This window comes from Periplaneta americana, chromosome 6, assembly GCF_040183065.1.
Source record: "Periplaneta americana isolate PAMFEO1 chromosome 6, P.americana_PAMFEO1_priV1, whole genome shotgun sequence".
Taxonomy (NCBI): domain Eukaryota; kingdom Metazoa; phylum Arthropoda; class Insecta; order Blattodea; family Blattidae; genus Periplaneta; species Periplaneta americana.
Genome location: NC_091122.1, coordinates 1,385,005 through 1,405,770, shown reverse-complemented (window position 1 = coordinate 1,405,770; position 20,766 = coordinate 1,385,005). Strand labels below are relative to the sequence as shown.

General features: G+C 37.9%; 1 protein-coding gene across 3 annotated transcripts; it reads right to left on the bottom strand.

The window, feature by feature from the left end:
• Positions 1–1,523: 1,523 nt before the first annotated feature.
• On the bottom strand, positions 1,524–20,490 carry LOC138700876 (zinc finger protein OZF-like). 3 transcript variants are annotated; one of them, XM_069827265.1, is made up of 8 exons: positions 20,441–20,490; positions 19,304–19,401; positions 19,127–19,210; positions 17,607–17,653; positions 15,274–15,319; positions 12,972–13,052; positions 10,488–10,580; positions 1,524–9,328 (listed from the first exon to the last, which is right to left on the bottom strand). In XM_069827265.1, the coding sequence occupies exons 2-8, from the start codon at positions 19,373–19,375 to the stop codon at positions 8,564–8,566; spliced, it is 1,188 nt and encodes a 395-aa protein (XP_069683366.1). In that variant the 5' UTR covers positions 19,376–19,401; positions 20,441–20,490; the 3' UTR covers positions 1,524–8,563. The 3 variants fall into 3 exon arrangements, with proteins under 3 accessions (XP_069683366.1, XP_069683369.1, XP_069683367.1); XM_069827268.1 differs by lacking the exon at positions 20,441–20,490 and adding an exon at positions 19,765–20,285 and having other exon boundaries at positions 10,488–10,582; XM_069827266.1 differs by lacking the exons at positions 19,304–19,401; positions 20,441–20,490 and adding an exon at positions 19,765–20,295.
• Between the last annotated feature and the right edge of the window lie 276 nt (positions 20,491–20,766).

The following is a 20,766-nucleotide window of genomic DNA, read 5'->3' as shown; positions in this document are numbered from 1 at the left end:
ATTTATATTTTTACAGCTGATGAAAATATATTCAAAGTAGACTATTAGTGATTTTTTCATTGTAAGTATTCACTTACTTGTTAAATAACCGACATTGTTCTGAAAACAGCCCGCGGCGGCGGCAGCAGCAGCAGTAGCAGTAGCAGTAGTAGTAGAATTTTATTCAATGAAGCTTTCAACTCCAGAGGTTAGTTGGCATTGAAATCCAATGTGGCAAGATGTTTTGTCCAACCCTGTCACGGACAGGGTGACAGGTTCTTTCATGTGCCAAAATGTACGACGGACCTCCCAACCTTGCTTTCCTTCCAAAGAAAGCCATACTAAGGACATTATTGTTCTGTGTACACTTTTATGTCCGAAGACTTTGGACAATGAAGAATATCACTTCAAAACTAGTCAGCCAGGCAATTTCCTGATATTAACTCACTAAAGAAGGTAAAAAGTTAATCAGTGGCATTATTGTCCTTTAAAATCCAATCTGCAAATATCAGATTAAATGGCTAGCATGTCAAGTGAAAGATCAGCAAGGCCAAAGACAGTGTTAGGTGGTAGGTTTTTGTGGGTTAGTTCCATTTCATCACGATAATCACACTGGTGCGCTGAGAGAAACAGTCTACAATGATAATAATCATTATGCTGTATAAGCGTTTTTATTTTAAAACAAATTAGCTATACCAGCTATTTATTTTCCTACAAGGGGGTATGTTTGTTGTCATCCCTGAACACTGTCACTCATGAATTAAATACTATTATAGTCACAGTCATGCCATTGTATGAAAGAAAAATTTCACAACCTCGAGTGGGAATCGAACCTGCGACTTCCTGGTCTCCGGTCAGGTGCTCTACCACTGAGCTATCGAGTTCGTCTCACGCCAAAGGCTCGGGATTATCCTTTCATACTGGTAACTCTGTTATAGAGTACTGTCCATAGCGTCTGATCTTAGTCAGCACTCCAGGAAGTCGCAGGTTCGATTCCCGCTCGAGGTTGTGAAATTTTTCTTTCATACCATGGCATGATTGTGACTATAATAGTATTTAATTCATTAATATGTCACATCAACAGACGTATATACGTCACCCAAACATCGTAAGATGAAGATTACTGTCACTCACTTCCACTTCTCAGTAAGGATCAGCAATTCCCTTACACCACGTTTACTTCTCATTTGCGAAACAGAAGTGGATTTTAAGAAGCAGCTCCTCAAGGACAAACATGTTACAGACTCTACTTTTTTCTTACTTTACACCCACAAAACTTTATTCTCAACATAATATCACCAACTACGTAATTTGATTTTGTTGAAAATGAGCCACACAATGTTCGTTCATTACATCACTGCTCCTGGTTATTCGACTTCAATGCTTTGCAGTGACACCTAAATCAGTTATCTGGACATGCAAGGTACAGTAAGGCAAACCTGCGCAGGTGGGGAAGAAAGGTAATTTTAATAGGCCAGGAATGGTGCCCATGATTCTATTGGATTGTATGTTCATATTAAGTGGAAACTAACAGTGCACGAACATCTTTAAATGAAGACCATTTATTATCAATATGTGCTTTAACCTAATATAATACACACACATAGAAGTTCGTTTACTCTCCCTGCTAAAGACAATGTGGCAAATACAATACTTTTTAGGTGCTTTCACTTCAATACAGGTTTAAAGACTGAAACAACATTACGTTTGATATATAAATAAACAATAGTTACAAAGTAATTCAGTTTATGTATTCAGTGTCTTAGTACATTCACGTACAGATAGTGCAGTGATTTACAAATTATTAAATTATAAATATTCACGTTTTAAGATTTTGCTGTTTCACATTTTTATTACATACAAACAGCAAACGTATTATGTTTTTTATTATAGCAAACAACAGTTAACCAGTTTTAAATATGCTCTACAACTTGACAACACTGATGGATCCCGCAACATGTTGCATTTCCTGTCCCTATCAATTGTATAATCGCGAACTTCAGTTCTTCACAGTGACATCTAGTTGCTGAACTGACAACTAAATGCTCCAAGAAAATCTGCCATTTTAGGCTCACTTTCAATACGAAATACTTCCTTCCATTCCAGAGGAATCAAAGTTTACACAACATTCTTAATTTTCTTCCAGAGCCATTTTGAACTAACACCATGTGACTACGTAACTTTCTCTCTCTACAGTTACATTCCTGGGAGACAAACTATATGCACGGAATGCGAATTTAACAATTATTTTAGTACGAGTTTACCTACTGCATTTATTAACGTAATGAATATATCCCAAAACAATATATCCTCAGACAGAATGTCCTCCAATCCAATGTTAAAAACTGACTCTCTTTACTTCCAACTCAAACTGCAGAGGAAGTTCAGAAAACAAACACGCAAGCCTATGCTCAATTTTCTGAAAAGCAATCAAAGCATTCCTGCCAGCTCTTTTCATAAAATGCGTGCATCTGCGGCAAGAAGCACCAGCAGTTTCAACAGTACGGTCTACATGGTCAAGGGCAAGGTAAATGGAACTCACACTTTGGTGGAAAGAGCAAAACCTTCTAATTCACTTAACTCACTATGTTGATTGCTTTTTCTTTCTGAAATAAAATACTTAACACTTCTTTCATATGGGCTTCAAAAAGTTGTTGTTCGCTAATGCACTTAACTTTGGCTCTGCTCCATTTGCTGTCTTGCATCCCAGCAGTACTTTTCTAGCTGAGAATCTCCACCAGCATCAGTCTCATGATGGCTGACACTTGTGAAGATGGTTTGTATTCATTACATGTCGATTTTGGCATTAAGGTGATGGAAAGAGAGAGACATTCTGTGGAAGTTATGTCTGTCTGGAGATGGAATAAGGCCACTGATGTAATTCCTCTTACATGCGCACAACCATCGAAAGAATGCAATCGCCTTCAGTTTTCAGCTGTTTTCATTCAACTAACAAAGCCTACTGGATCTATATGAATTATTTACATTACTAGAGACGGCGATTATGGTCATTATTGCAGTATAGCAATATTATAAGTCTTCAAAAAAAGTTTATCACCTTCAGATGAAGTTTTCGATATTGTATACGAAATTAGCAGACCAAGAGTGTATAGAAATTGGGTTGATTTCATTACAAAATATAGCGAAGAAGAGTTCCACAAATGTTTTTGCCTGAATAATGTTGCAGTCACGGATTTTGTAACAAAGATGCAAGACAACTTATCACGTATTATCCTTTCAGACAACTGACCAAGTACTAATAATTTTAGATTTTATGCAACTCTTATTAATTTGTGAATCAGACTGTGTTAATGTCTACGACTTCCGAATTAATGTCATGCATCACTAGTTCCATCTACCTGAATCTAGCAGAACTATATTGTCAATAATTAAATCAGTTACCATTCTTAGCAAACTAACAAAACTTTCAAGAAACTGAGTAACAGAATTACGGCACTGGTAACTGTGGAATTGCTAACTAATGAGTCATTATCTCGTCTTTCGAGAAACCGGATATTAGAGTGAATGATTGAAATCTTGTTTCGGTAATGTTAATTTCCATCTTATTTTCCTTGCACCAATCTGGAAGTTTAGTCAAAGCTTGATTCATTTGGGAAGTTAATTTGTATTGTATCTTGTAGAGGGCAGATGTCCAGATTACTAAATCATTTGCAAATAGTGCTACTTTTATGTTTTATGTCTTGATGAGGTGGTCTGGAAGATCGTTTATTATTATTATTATTATTATTATTATTATTATTATTATTATTATTATTATTATTATTATTATTACGCTAAACAAGGTAGTGCTTGAGGCAGCTCCTTGTGGTGAGCTTTTGTGTGTTTGTTTGAATTTTGACTTCTGACTAAACAGACGGGTGGGTGTATGTAAACCTTCACTCTGGCTGACCCCCCTTTAGGCTGTGATTTCCTACAATGAGGCGTAAATATGCAATTTCCTGTAATTTTCTTTTATTTTGTCCGTTTTAATAAGCTATAAAATAAGAAATGAGAGTTCGGGATCTGAATAATGCTGAAAGGAAAGGCACAAAGAACTGGATGAAATATTGCCAAAGGATAGATGAAGTCTCTATCTAAAACCCAGTTTCCACGTTGCTTGTTTCCTTGCTGGCAGCAAGCTTGGTGCTCTGATGGGTACGCTGCTGGCTCCCGTGTTGGTTACTGTTCACACGCAGCTGGCTCTTTTCACAGTTCAAATTTGAAAATCATCTGTGGCTTCATCTGTTGCCAACACTCATGATGAAAAAGAAACTAAACCGTGAGTGGAAAACAACCAAAGTCATACATTAGCAACAGTAAGTGTTATAATAAAATAATTAAAGTATAAGCGTGAAACAGCTGAAGTCCGATATTTATTTGCTGTTTCTTAGAAACTAAGGAATACAGAAAAGACAATTTAGTTGGAAAACAACGAACATGGCAACATGGTTTCAGCAGTGATACTATGTCATCATCTTTGGTTCCAGCATACAAGCCAACACGAAAAACAGCAAGCAACCCAATCTTGAAATCCAGCATGACAGCTAACAAAGCAGCCATCAGGGGGCAGGATTTCCAGCATGCAGGCCATCACAGAAACAAGCAATGTGAGAACGAGGCTTGTGGGGTATGGAGGAAGGGAGTAATACTGAATAACAACCAAATAATCCGTGGTACCATAGCCCTTGAAGGGCCCAGACCGACCAGCCAGCTGCTGATCTCACGTTCACATTCCGAAGCAGAGGTGGACAATCATCCAACCAAAATGGAGGTATCGTTTGGTTAGCACAATAATCCTCCCAGCCATTATAGCTGGCCGGATTTCACTACCTATCATAGCTACCCAAGTGCAATGCTGGGTGGGCACTGGTCCCACACACTGGTCGAAATTTCATGGGAAAATTTCTTCCCCCATGAGGACTCTAACTAGCGCACATTCTGTAATGCGAGTCCTAGGCAGGATGCCACGGCTCGGGACAGTAATGCTAAATACTGATGCCACATCACTGACTGGAGGACAGCTACTGTCAATGTGATTGAACACGAAACTGATAATGGCCAGTGCACACTCTGAAAGTGCAGAGACAGTGTGTTCACTGGAAAGAGGCCATTAGTTTGCAAATTTCACCATATCATAATGCCCAGAATTGTTCTATTAATTCTACCATATTATTTACCAACTTCCTTTTCTTACTCAGCATTTTCATTGGTGACTCACATTCATCTGACAAATTTTCTTTTATTAAAGAGGAGGGCTCAAAAGTTTCCATTATAGCCTAAGGTTTTTTGTGCTTACTCTACTAGATAGGGAAGTCTACAGGACTGCATTCCTGTAAGTATCATGATTTACTGTTTGATGCCATCTATCGATTCAACTACACAACACCCAGTTCACTACGAAAGCCCCTCCACCCCCTGCACTTCTGCAGCTGTATGCAAGTCACGGTACTACATCCTACTGCATCCTCGGTCGACCTGAGACTATTGAGAGATAACAGATGAAGTTAAAACTGATGAAGACGAAATGAGTTCGAGGGCCAGTGCCGAAAGTTACCTAGCAATCGTAACTTGGCCCAACCAGGATCTGGACCTGGGCCTGCTTGTTTCAGTCAGACACACTAACTGCTACTCCATCTGATAACTTCTACTGCTTAAGACTTTTCAACACTTTTGTCTTGTCGCAGCACATGGTCCACCCAGCGAATAGGGATTATAAAGAATGGACACTGAGCGAATTTTCCTGTGTTTTGTTTCTCTGTGCGCCAGCGGCTAGTTCCACTTTCAAGCGCTAGAGGTTAGTGTAATCGAGCATACGCTAAGATAATAATTGAGAATAGAGTTGAGGCACAGGATCCAAACATCGCCTACCTTATTGCATAATCCAGTAACGCTTTGCTTCAAATAAATTCAAGTTAACAGCTTTTCCTTATTTCTCAGTGACAAACTAGTTGTAATAATAATATTTTATATTTCAGATATAATACATTATATTATAAAATAATATAATACGTTATAAAATTAAGTATCCAATTCGTTTAATATTTGTATATAATATAATATAGGTATATGGTTTTACTTCTCGTAAGAGTTTTGTTTTTCCATTTTCAGCGCTATCAAATTATTACATATTTTAATTGTTGTTGGGGTCAACGTCTCAACTCTCATTATAAAGAAACTCTAGAGTCTAGACATTGCAGTTAATGAAGGATTTATTATTTTATGGATCCAATTTATTTTATTTCAGTACATAATGTACCTAGATGTATTAATTGTATGTGTTATATTTCCGCTGTGTCGACTGCTAGCTGGTGTGATGTCAGCGCCAACTCTAGTGAGAAAGCAGAATCTGACGCTCTAGCTGGCTTGAAGGTCATTGAAATCAGTCCGGCTACATCAAAGGTACCGACGCGAAGTGTCCATTCTTTATAATCCCTATTCGCTAGTTCAGCTATCACGTAACTCATACATTTGGGCTTCTTATTACTTATTACTATAAAAAAATAGATCCTATAGTTCATTTTGTTCAGCAATATAGACTTCAATGGAAGAAAGGCTGGATCACACTAGATGGCCTAGACAAATTCTTGCCTGTGTGGGCTACCAAGAGGCAGGAGAAATTTGGGAAGACCACGAAAATGGTGGCATGCTGGCTTTGCAATGAAAGACCTGCCCTAGGGCAGAAAACCATGAACGGTAACACAATGCAGTGATCCTGCTATACTTCGCTTAGTGCTATGTGGACCAACTGTCACAGAAACGTCATCATGAGGTATTCATTTCACGACAGGCTGTCCGTCCACAAGACTATCTGATCGATTACAGATTGTGAGATAGCAGCTTCTGTCAGAAGCTCCGTCATACAACTCTGCCACACAGTGTGTGTTTTGTGAAATGCTGGGAAAGGATTTGAAATGTTGCTCATCATGTTTCTCAAAAAAGAAATAAAATGAAAATAAATTAATTTTTCTAAATATATAATACAGCATAATATATTAATAAAAACATAACAATAAATAAAAACAAATAAAAAAAATCACACGATACACCAACACACTAGCCATAACACACACATCACCAAACCTTCAATAATTACAATATTCCTATATGCAACTAGTCGTTCAATAAAGGATAACTCTTCTCGGGTTCTCAGCCAGGTGAGTTGGAGATTGACTTCCAAGCTTTCGACGGCTAGCTCTGCCATCTTCTTCAGGGATGAACTTCATGGCAGAGCTAGCCGTCGAAAGCTTGGAAGCTAATCTCCAACTCACCTGGCTGAGAACCCAAGAAGAGTTATTCTATATCAAACGCCGGGAAAGCCTGAAGTCATATATAGTCGTTCAACAAGTTTGTCATATACAAATTAAACTAACCAAAACTCTTACCACTGTAATTGCTGAGAAATTTTTAACTGTGTCAATTGCTTTATTAATAATTATAATTAGACATTTGTTTATTGCCTCTTCATCACAAAAGGCAACCAACTGCATACCTTTCCTTAGTGTGAATAACCTCAATGAATCTCATATTGCTACCAGCGACCACAAGGCAAATGCATTTCATGCCACTTGTACAGGGGAGCACATCAGGACTGCCACTAACAGACTTGGGGCTGTGCCCCTATAGTGTAGTGTGGGAAATGCCAAAAGTGATACCTTATACACTACCACATGCCCTTCTATATTATCCTACAACAACAAAATGTCTGTAGATGAATATTTGTACTCCTGACTCATCCACAAATATATAAAGGGTGTAACGAAAAAAGTGAATAAAACTTCAGGTATGAATTTCCTCATATATAAGGTGTTTCAGAAGTACTTTGACAAACCTTGGGTGCATATTCCTTACAGCAAAACTAGAAAAAAAGTTCATGTAAACATATGTCCGAAAATCCTTAGTTTTTTAGCTATTAATGAAAGAACATAATGCAACATTTGTTAGATATTGCCAACTTGGTAGCAAGTGTTGCAACGTTAATCAATTCAGAAACTCATAAGAAATGTTACGTTGTTGGATTGTACCTCGAAACACGTTGAACCTGAACTTTCATTGTTATGAGTTTATGAATTGATTAAAGTTGCAACACTTGCTACCAAGCTGACAATATCTAACAGATGTTTCATTATGTTTTTTCATTAACAACTAAAAAACTAAGGATTTTCTTGTTTTGGTGTGAGGAACATGCCCCCAAGGTTTGTCAAAGTATTTCTGAAACACCCTGTATAGGAGCAAAAATGGTTACACCAACATTGGTCTGCAAATGCTTGGCTTGTGAGCAGGACTTGCAAGTATGATCACAGTGCACTCCAGCTGGAATTATTTACATTTCCCTAGATGAACTGTTCAAACTGTCCACTTCCTGCCTGAAAACAGGCTGCAGCTTGTCTCTCATTGAGATCCGACCATGCTGCCAAATTCCTGACAATCCTCATTGTCTGACAGCCTTCTGGAATCTGCTGATGGAGAAGTGCAATGGGTTGAGATCTGGTGAGTGTGAAGGTCAGAAGGTCGAACAGTTCATCTAAGGCAATGTAAACAGAATGCATCACAATAATTCCAGCAAACAGACTGGAGTACACTGTGATCAGACGCAGAAACCAGCCATTTCCCGACCCATGTTGATATAATCATATACGTTATCCGTTACACCCTGTAATACGCACCTCACTGTCAATGCTCTAAGTGGATGCGGCGGTGGCGCACCAGCACTGCCTCCTTGGGGAAGCCCGTGCCGCACACCTCGCACTTGTACGGCAGCGAGCCGCTGTGCCACAGCATGTGCAGCTTCAGCGTCTCGGGACGCGCGAATTCTCGACCGCACTCCGCGCAGTGGAAGGGGGCGTGCTGGCGCTGGTGTGCTGCCAGAGCTATGTTGCCCGACAGACGCTTGCAGCAGACGATGCAGCGGTACGGCAGCTGGCTGTGCATCTCCAGCGACCTCAAGTCCTCGAAGCTCTTGTGGCACGTGCTGCACCGGAACGGCTTCTCGCCGGTGTGGGAGAGCGCATGCCGCAGCAGGTGCCCACGGAACACGAAGGTCTGGCCGCAGATGGTGCAGCCAAACGGCCTGGCACGAGTCTCGGAGGACTGTGGCTTGCACCCTTCGCAGGGATTCTGCGACTTGCACCCTCCACAGGGCTGTGGCTTGAACCCTCCCCCGTGGAAGCGACGCACGTGGGCAACCAGGCATTTGATGCGCGAGAACGTGCCGCAGCAGTAGGAGCACTCGAAGGGTGCCTGGTGGCACGTCACAATGTGGCGCTGGAGGACTGACTGGTGCAGGAACCACTTTCCACACACCTTGCACAAGAGCGGCGGAAGCTCCTGCTGCTTCAACACAGGGATCTGCCTGTGAGGCAATAAACATCCAAGCTCAAAATTTAAAATTATTATTTTACCTTTGAAGCAGGCATTGATTGGAAGAATTATATATATCAGAAACATATTTTTAATGAATTTATGTGTATTGGTTTGTTTTATTGTGTAGTGCTGATGGACATGCTAAAATGTTTAGTATGGATGAAAATGATGTTTTCTGTGTTACCTTCGATCAAATAGTAGGTATTTTCCCTGAACAACCATGAAAAATGTTGGTGATAGGTATTCATTTGTATTTTCAAAACGAGTTGGTCTATGAGAAAATGTAATTATAAGATATAATACCAAGCACCTTTTGTTTAAAAAAGCATTGTCCTTGAAAGATTTACTATTTATCAGTGAAATGTGTTTCATTTTCAATTATATACTAAACTAAAGTGTACTAGTCACACCCGTATTGTTATGAAAAATCTCGCATCGATGGCCCAGATCCAGACTGTGCCAAGTCCATTTTACTATTTTTTTTTTTTTTCAGGAGAGCTATTTTAAAGTCCTGACATTCAAATCTTCATGAAACAATTTGGAATAACTTCACTTATGGAGAGGAATATTTACAGTTTTGTTCGATTCATATATGCAGACAAGAACTGAAACACAGATTTCTTTGTTATAAAAAGTTGGACTGGGAACAGTCTGTTTCTCAGCCATCGATATATATATTTTGAGTTAAGATATTACATTGTTATCTGTATTAAAGTAGCCTACTTATTTATTTCCTTAGTACTACTGATTTCACGAAAGTATTCTGAATTACTTCAATTCACAGAAATATTCAATGATATTCAGTAGTGTGAAAAGTAAGGGAACATTTCTGTCACACCTGTTAAGAAGATTTTGAAGCTAATATCTTTCTTTAATTATTTGAGAACAGGAATATAATTTTAGAGTAAGACGCTTTTTGTTAAACTATTATGAAATAAAATATTACAACACTAAAAATTGTATTATTATTTACATTTATTGAAGATTATTACATCGAAATCCTTGTCCGAATGTCACACCAGTAAGCATGGAAAGTCTCATTCTTTACTTCAACTTATCTGCACAATTCCATCTGAATTAAATGCAGGGCACGCATAGGCAATATATACACACCAGACTGTATAACTTACTTCAGACTGAGTACTCACCTCTCCGGTATCAACAAGCCATTTATTTCTACTTCCATTTGCTTCTCTGGCTCCTCTTTCACTATGGTCGTCTCCCATGATTCGGTTTCCAGCCTCTTTCAAACAGAAATGTAGATTAAAATGAACTGGGACATTCTTTTGAACTACAGCCAATGAGGAGGAGGACCACAAACAACAGTATCGGGAACCAAAACCTGGCATGAAACCACTTTTTCTTGGAAATCAAAGAGATTGGCAGAGATCATACACGAGTATCCTCATTATGTAATTAATTACATTGCTGAGTAAAAAAAAGCGCAACACTACATTTGTTTAATAAATACATATTTAATCAACGTAAACCCTACTCCACATGCAACATATCTTCATAATACAGGGTGATCCATTTGGGTATGGATAAAATAAAAACTCAGTAAAACATTTACTACTGAACTTTATTTGTTGAAACTTTGTGCATACAACACTGAAAGATGGGAGATTCCTCAGAGCTCAACATGACCCGTGTTGCACACCGTACACAACTCATAACGGTGATGCAATTGAGCCCATGTCCGTTGTAACATATGAGGGATGATTTGTTGAAAAGCTCAAATCATCAATGTTCCTGGGTCTCTGTGAATAGACACTGTCTTTAACAAAATCCCACATGAAGAAGTCAGGAGGGATTAGATCTGGGGAGTTTGGAGGCCAAGCCAAGAGATAGCTGCTTCTTGTACTGGGTTTTGCCTGCGATCTCCTGTATGTTTTTTTAACACAGAACCTTTTTCTACAAATGTTCGATACCACAACATTATGGAAACGTATTTAGGTACATTACGCACACCATACTCACGTCGAATTTCCCTTTGAACTCTTTTAACACACTCATATTTAGCATACCAAAGAACACATTGTGCCCGCTGTTGATTTGTTGTAGCCATTTTAATCATCTATGAGTTTCATTTGTCCTTTCAGATTATGAATTGTTGATTGTCATATATGGAAACTCTCATCTTTTAATCATAATATAATCAGCAAGAAATTTTTCCTACTATCACAACAGCTTTATAATAGTAAATTAATATTATCCATACCCAAAGAGATCAGACTGTACTTTAAAGCACTACTTATTTTTTATACAAAAAGATCACTTTAACAAACAAAATTAACACTAAACTGGGAATGAACAGAAGTCGTGTCTTAAGCTTTTCTTGTGTCACTTGAATCAATTTTCTACAAAACAACTTTGACACATCCCTTGCCACTAAATAAACGAATTACTGTTTTAATGTAACTCAGTAACGTGTATTATTGCACATAGAATCAATAACAGCATCCTGACGATAAGGATGTGGAATTGCCTCCCGTTCTTCGTGAAGAGCTGCCCAAATCTCAGAATTCGTTGGCGGATTTGACGTCAGAGAATGTTCTATACATGCTCGATGGGGTTGAGGTCAGGATTTCGTGCTGGCCAATTCACAATGATGAATTCCGTCTCCTATAGGAACTGACACACATCGAGCAGTGTGAGGTCTAGTGTTGTTGTACACCAAAACGCAGTTCTCGACACATGAGGGATAAAAGGAATGACATGTTCAAAAAGTACCTCCACAATATGTCGATGTGCAGTCAATACTTCATTTCCGATGAACACAAAGCTTCAGAGGAGTTGGTGGCCCCCATACCATGAAGGAACTTCCTCCGTCAGCAGTTCTTGCTAAGAAGGTACTTGAACATAATGCTTCAGAGATATTCTCAACACTATTTTCCTTCTGTCTGGAGACATGAGGCTGAATGATTCGTCAGTGGAGAGAACATTGCTGCACTGTCCAAATCACGCGTTCTCAAGAAAACTGTAGATGGACTCTCTGTTGGTATTATGTCTACTGAGAACCAGCCACTTTTAAACATCAGCCTGATTCCCCAAGTCTTATTCTCAATGTCCACTCACCTGCTGATTTATTCCCGTTACTCTTGTAACACGGCAGTCTCTCAACACCTCCAGAGTAAAAGAAACAGTATTTCTGGCCAATGTTAAACTCCAACAACTTGACCCACCTCATATATGAAAGGTGTTGTTGCTAGCAAATTCGCAACACAACTGAAGCTGCAACTGCTCTTGGAGCATCTTCTGGACTCAAAGCCATCACAGAACTGTATTAAGTACTGAACAGAAAGTTTGGGAAATGTAACAAGATCAACAATGGGGACACAGCAAAGACTGTCAAAACTGTGAAACAGTTGTCACAACTCAGCATCATAAAACTGCAAAACCTGTCTCAGTGAGATTAAGGAGACAGTTCCAATTTTATCATATTCTTGTTCATAACCGTCCTAGGACCAAGACCAAGCAAATTTGATAAATGTATTTCAAATACTGAACTGTTTGCTTGTTACTCTAGTCACAAAGATCAGCACTAGTGACTGAACGCCATCTTTCAGAAAAGAAAGCAGACGAATGCAAGAGTGCAATGGATAATTGGGTATTAAAGACAGTATACTCACTGGGCACACCTCCTGCTGATTATCACCAAGTGGATCAGTTTGTGGGAAGAGAGTTTCATCTTTGTCCCCATCAACGTCCTCCTGCCAAAGAATGTAAGGAACGAAGATAAACACATTTCCACGTCACTTGTACCACTCAACACAACACAGTCCCTCAAGGCGTAAAATATTACAATGAAGTACACACACATACTACGCCACCATGCACTTCAGATTTCCTCAGCTAAAGTAGGTGGCATTTCATGTTTCCACTTCAAGTGTACAGTGTGTTGAGTGGTGCTGGTTTGTATCTCAATAAACGTACTTTTATGCATATTGAACACGACGTGTGATCTGCTCACCATCGCTACTGCTATGTTACTGTTGTTGGCTTTCAGTACTTTTTCCTATTCTGCTGCTTTCTTTTGTGGACTTTTTATGTCGACTCATTGAAATTACTAATTCATATTAATTATTAACTAGCTTATAATGTATTTATTTTATTTATTACAAACTTCCTCCCAATGGAGGTAGACTCCTAAGCCTCAGTATACTGACATATTTATTTATTTAAATTTAAATATATAGAAGAATATAATTACAAACAAACAAGAGAAATAGAAATAAAATAATACCAACAATATAAAAAAGGAGATACAGTAGTATTAACAAAATTTGAGACCGAATGAGCAGCGCTCGTGTTCGGTTGCAGTTCAGATATAATATTAATAGGCCTATAAGAGAATATAAAATAAAATAGGAAATAGAATTAAAATTACAGCGGCAATGGAATTATATAATATAATATTAACACTAGACAAGAATAATATCGCAAGTGAAAAGTAGGACTATATATTTCAAAATTATAGAATACAAATATAATATAGGTTGATTAATTCATACACATAGGCTATAAATTTATTTAATCAAGTTGAAGATATTAACACGTTTCTAATTTTCTTGTTATATGTGGGTTACATGTTAGAAGTTCTGGGTGTAATTTAGTTAAACCATTGTACAACCGAGGGCCAAAATTAATGCTATGCTTTAGACCAGCAGATGTGAGACATTTAGGTTCTACTAATGTTGAATTAATATTTCGTCTTGTGTCATAATTGTGTGTCTGTAATACAAACTTATTACGATTTTTATGATAAAATTTTAACAGCGTATACCTATGAATTTGTTCAATATTAAATACATTAAATTCAGAATAAATTAATTTAGTTGGATAATCGAAATGTTTCTTCGAATTACAAATATAAATACAGAGTAGAATAAGAAGAAAACAAATTGAAATGTATAACTTACTAAAATCTAATTAAAATATATCTTAAGAGTGTATTATTATTATTATTATTATTATTATTATTATTATTATCTACATTTCTGGTAGGATATTCGTAAGAACACATGTTGTTATTTAAAAATTCCACACAACTCCAATATCATATTTATCTTGCAATAAAACTTATTTTCAAACATGGAATTTTGTATTTACCAGACTATTTTTTTCAGTATTCACTCTCTGTCATAATCAACTACACTGTAGATTACTTTATTCTGTGGCCTTTCAGTGTTTTACATATCAGCTTAGATTGCCTTGCAGGCATTGACGAAAACTAATCAATAATTACAATCAAAACATAACCACTCACTAAAATATCAACATAAATTTCAAGCATAAACTAATTAGACTTCAGCAACAAAATTTGATAACACAATCTCAAGCGAAAAAATAGAACTCTCTGCATCATAATCCACAGTTGATTCCCGATTTACCACGAAAATCGTCTGTAGCTGCATTTAGATTGGCAACAGGTCATGATTGTTTGGCCAAACACCTGCATAAAATTGGAATATATCAGTCCCCTAACTACCCATTGTGCAACTCAAACCAAGAAATGGATTCGGAACACTTCAAAATCTGTGCTTCAGTGGCCGACCATGATAATATCTTTGGAAAATATTGGAGTGCAAAAGGTCAAATTAGTTTACTGTCAAACACTTGCCATTAGAAAACAATAACAACATATCTTATAAAAACTAAAAACTGACTGACTATTGCAAGATGATTAACTGTGCAAATAACAACTGAAAATCTCGCCACACTGGGACATGTTTCTGTTTACTCATGGTGCAAAGTTTTACTCTATAATTTAAATCAAAATCTGTGCTTCAGTGACTGGCCATGATAATATCTTTGAAAAATATTGGAGTGCAAGAGGTCAAATGACTTTATTGTCAAACGCCTGGCATTAGAAAACAACAACAACAATATAATTTAAATGCAGTAAGTATATAAGTCATCAGCCACACTGACCTCTTTGCATTCCCACTGCCAGGTGCCACCACCCTCACCATGGGACCTGCAAACACAGAGACAACTTTATTTCTGTCACTAATGTCAGTAGCTCACGTCACACCACACTATGTCAGAACTTATAATGACGTTAAAGTCGATTTTCAAGGTTTTACGTAAATATAGTTTTTCACATCCTGGTCAGGCCACCTGTATAAACTGTCTGTCTCTTCACAGAGAATTATAGAACTACTGGACGAGTCTTTCACTGCAAACCCAGCATTCTCCAGTCTTTCCTATTTTCTCCCTTTTTCTTTGTCTCCTGATATAATCCATGTATCTTAATGTTGTCTATCATTTGATATCTTCTTCTGCCCCAAACTCTTCTCCCGTTCACCATTCCTTCCAGTGCATCTTTCAGTAGGCAGTTTCTTCTCAGCCAGTGACCCAGCCAATTTCTTTCCCTCTTTCTGATCAATTTCATCATCATTCTTTCTTCATCCACTCTTTCCAAGACAGCTTTATTTCTTATTCTGTCTGTCCACTTCACACGCTCCATTCTTCTCCATATCCACATTTCAAATGCTTCTATTCACTTCGTCGTAATGTCCAGGTCTCTGCCCCATCAATGCCACACTCCACACAAAGCACTTCACTAGTCTCTTCCTTAGTTCTTTTTCCAGAGATCCGCAGATGCTCCTTTTTCTATTAAAAGCTTCCTTGGCCATTGCTATCCTCCTTTTGACTTCTTGGCAGCAGCTCATGTTACTGCTTATAGTACACCCCCAAGTATTTGAAGCTGTCCACTTGCTCTACTGCCTCATTTAGAATTCGCACGTTTACCTTCTTTATTTTTCTTCCGGTAGCCATGGTCTTCGTCTTGTTTGCATTTACCTTCATTCCATACTGCTCACAGCTGTCATTTAGCTCCATAAGCATATCCCTTAGTATCATCTCCTCTTCTGCCATATCATCAGTGTTGTCATATATAGAGTGTTAAAAATGTATTCTAGGCTATATTTTGATAAGTCCCAGGTGGTACAGAATTTTTTCTCGCTGCCAAACTTTCAGAACGGCCCTGAGGTTCACTCAACCTCCTATAAAATTGAGTACCGGGTCTTTCCCGGGGGGTAAAAGGCGGTCAGAGCGTGGTGCCGACCACACCACCTCATTCTAGTGCCGAGGTCATGGAAAGCATGGGGCTCTACCTCCATGCCCCCCAAGTGCCTTCATGGCATGTTACGGGGACACCTTTACCTTTTTTATTTTGAGAAGTGGTAGTATTTATCAAAACAAGACAAAAGTATCTAATAAACATAAGTCCTAAAATTAATATCTTCTGAATATGAGTACATCGTAGGAGACGCGTCTTAGAATGCTGAATGCTCTTTTTTAATGGAAATCACATTAAGCATCTCCTACGATGTTGATGAACAACTATACTCAGATGTCATATGTCTGGCATTAATTTTTTTAGGACTCATGTTTATTAAACCTTTTTTTTCCTTCTTTTGATGTTGATGAACAACTATACTCAGATGTCATATGTCGGGCATTAATTTTTTTAGGACTCATGTTTATTAAACCTTTTTATCCTTCTTTTGATGAACACTACTACCTCTCAAATAATGAATGCTTTCTAACACTCTGTATATTTATAAAACAATTCTAATAAAACAAAATGAACATAAATTATTTAAAAATAAAGATTCCTATATAATCATTATGGAAATTTCTTCTCTACTGAAAAACACGAGAGTAGCATCTACGAGAAATCTGCAATATACCAGGTTACTGCAAAATAACTCTGGGGCTTTGAAAACTCGTAACAGAAGAAATAAGTGAGATGAAAGCATCCTATTTTCCATGCATGTTCAGCATATTTAATTCTGCGTCTCTCTGAAAAATGGTATTTAGAGTTGTTGCCTAGCACGTCTGTTTTAACATAATGATGGTTCCTACTTGAACAGCAGTTTCTACAGCCACATCTAATGAAGCCTTGTTTGGTTTGAAATATTGTTGATATCCAAAAACTGCTTGTCTGCTACTTGAAATTGAAGCTCCAGAAAATTTGCCGTGGGAAACCAAATCCAGAAAATTTGGACAGGAAAAAATGTGTCCAGAAAACCGGAGTGTGGAAATGAGAATATAACATCAGACTTGAGATAATTTCAATTTGTACAAAACTTAGTTTGTTCTTTTTTATTACGGCAATGTTCGAGTTCTGGAGTCTGGTCAAAATAAACGGCCAATGACTAGCATTTTACACACATACAGATTGCATAATGACCAACAAGTTACTCATTAACCTGGATGCAACATAATCAGAAAATTTCGAGGAGTATTACACTCACCTCTCGGAATCCTGCTCATCCTGTGGTTCTTCCTTCACAGCAACTTCCTGAGAGAAAATATGGAGTTAAGATGTGGTCAAAACAAAGCTCAAGAATCTACAATACACACTCATTTCCATCACACACATATTATTCCTCGAATGAAACTAAGTCAATCAATATTTGAAAGAGTTAACTACAATTGCCTAACAACAGGACAGAAAAAGAAACGAAAGATATTAAAGAGAGAAAAATATTTCTGTTAGAATACTAGAAGTGTCATAGGCCTATGTATAAAGTGGGAAAAAAGTCGAAAAGTCCCACTAGGCCTACATCTGTTTATTTTTCTTAAAACAAATCTGTACATGAAAAATGTGTCGTGATACTTGTATGACATCTGTTGGTGTGATTATGGTGGGAGACATCTGGCGAAGCTGAGGGAAATCATAACACAAGGAAATTCCGAGCCATTCCAAGGTAGCCTACAAGATGGCGAGGTGAATACGAGAGTTTTCAGTGTGGAGGACAGACTTGTGGCTTCGTGTGGGATCACAAGCGACCACGGCCACATACTGGCCTAACATCATGCAGTCAAGCAAGATCCCTGTCTGTTAATTCAAGTCACAGGGCGAAAAGATTTCATTTCCAAGTCTTTCATGTGGTCACACATTGTCGATTGTGGCACTTGCAACTCTGTGGCATATTTTCTTGTTAATTTCATCGGCAATGGCAGTACCAGTTTCTCGAGGAGTGGAGGAGCTCCCAAGTTTCACTTCGCATCTTTAACACATCCCATGTTGAAAGCTTCTCTCTCCCACTTCAACAAATTATTTCTGCTGTGTCACCTTACCAAAACCAGGCCTGAATTCCTGCATGGCGTTACTCTTAGTTTTCCCAATAGGCCTATGCGACTGCTCATGGGCATATACAGAAACCACAAGTGTATCCTCCACACCGAAAACTCTCCTATTCACCTAGCCATTCTGCATTCTTGGACAGGCTGCAAATTTCTGTGAGTTAAGGTTTCCCTATGTCTCCTGTGATGATCACACCTCGAAATACGACTGCCAGATGTCATATGAGTATCACCGACAAACTTTTCATGTAAGCCTACAGATTTGTTTTGTATAAAGATAAACAGATGTAGTGGGGCTTTTAGCCCACTCAGTGCATTATTGAAATGATTTTGTTAAAACTCAAAGTAATATGTGCAATGTGCTTTGAAAAGTTACATACATAGTTCTAGATTTTCATGGGGAACGCGTTTTCAGGTCCTCTTGTATTCTTACATAATAGTCTAGTTTTTTTTTATTAGGCCTATTTACGTGCACAGTGTGGTCTTCACCAAGAATTGTGCAAATTAGCTCTGATATATTTTAATTACTTTAGTTTAATGTGAACGAAAACACTTCAAAATTTCATACAATAAGTTAGTTCCAATGGAAAAAAAGGTAAGATAATTAATAGCATGTATACGAGCCAATTCCCTCTTAGTGCAGGCAGATTGGTATAAACATGTGAAGTCCTATACAGCAACTCACCTCAGTCTCCTGTTTCACTGCTGAGAGGATGGGCATCTCATTGTCGTCTTCCACATTTGTTGGTAAACTTTCCACTTGGCGGACCTATAAGAAGGTTTTGTTTTAATTATTATAGTCTCTCCCTAACACAGCCACAATTAAATCTTAAAAAAAAAATATGGCATAGGCTTATCTTACTGCAACAAAAGAATCGGAATCTGGAATGTCACCACCAGGAAGCCGTTCATCTGTTTGAGGTGTGCAGAGCATTATGCCAATGAAGATGCTTGTGGACCCTACAAAATTGGCCAATATGAAGCTATGTCAGTAAATAAATCGATGTGTAAAACACATTTCAGGAAAGTGGCAACAGCAGTTGAGCCGGAAGGTGTGACAAATTGGCTCCAAATTGTCACTTAGGCAAAGCTACCCGAGACTTCTTGTATTACTTCATGTGTCCTAACCTCAAAGACACAGATTTAAGAGTTAAATCTATTTATCTATATACCATATGATACTTCACGAAAATCAATGATGTCATATAAAGAAGAAAAACACAAGTAATATAAATTTAAATTTTAAAACACCTGCAAATCGAAATTTACATAAATTACTGACTTCCAATAGGAGAAACGAAACATAATTTCATTATACGATACCTTAATGCGCCTTGGTGACATAACACGCGCAATTATAACTGAATGAGGACTAAATTAATGACCTCGTAATTTTTCGCAGTATTTCTCAGGCTAATAACACCTCCTTGAACATTACACATGTAACTGATTAATCTTCGGTTTGTCAGTTATAAAATACTCTTAAGGACCATCTACACGTACATTTCAATACTACTTTGTAAACACATGCACTTGCACAAGAAACTTTTGCGGAAATCTCCGGTGAGAAACGTCTGTTCAAAAGCAGACAATCAGTAGATTATTTTACAATTTCTATTCGCTTTAAGACCTTGGCAGGAAAGTAATTAGGTTTGTTCAAACATTAGAATGCGTATATGCGCATACCACTTTGTGCAAATTGTACACTCGTGTAAACGGTGCTTTGTGCCACGGCACAAAACGAATGATATTGGTATAAACCACTACCGACGTAATATAATAATATACAAATAAACTGGCATAATGGGCATAATATAGCCATGCCATCAAATACTTTCATAATTAATTCATGTTTGGTTGTTTTTTTTTTTATAATTATACGAGGTGGAAGTGAAATAACCTTGAAGATTGAAATGGACGATAGGGTACACGCAAGACCGTCTCCAGTACTCCAATATTGGAGACGGTCTTGGTACACGTAAATGAAAACCTATATTACGCTTTGTGATTACTTAGAAAATTAAGCTTGAAGTTTCAGCAGTCTGGCAACACCGCCGCTAACACACTCTTCTCGTTATGTAGATGTAGATCAACGACACGGTGTACCGTATCTCGCTGTAGGCCTACTGTTCTCTTGCGATGTGTTGCAACCAACTCGCATCGTGCAGTGGCTTGAAATTAGAGAATTTTAACATTCAATTTACAACAAAAACGTCCACACTATTGACATACACCAGAGGGATAAATTATTCTTTGTTAGTTTCCCTATCCATATGGACAAAAATCACGATTCTACTCGCAATAGTTGCCGAATAAGGGGTTGTT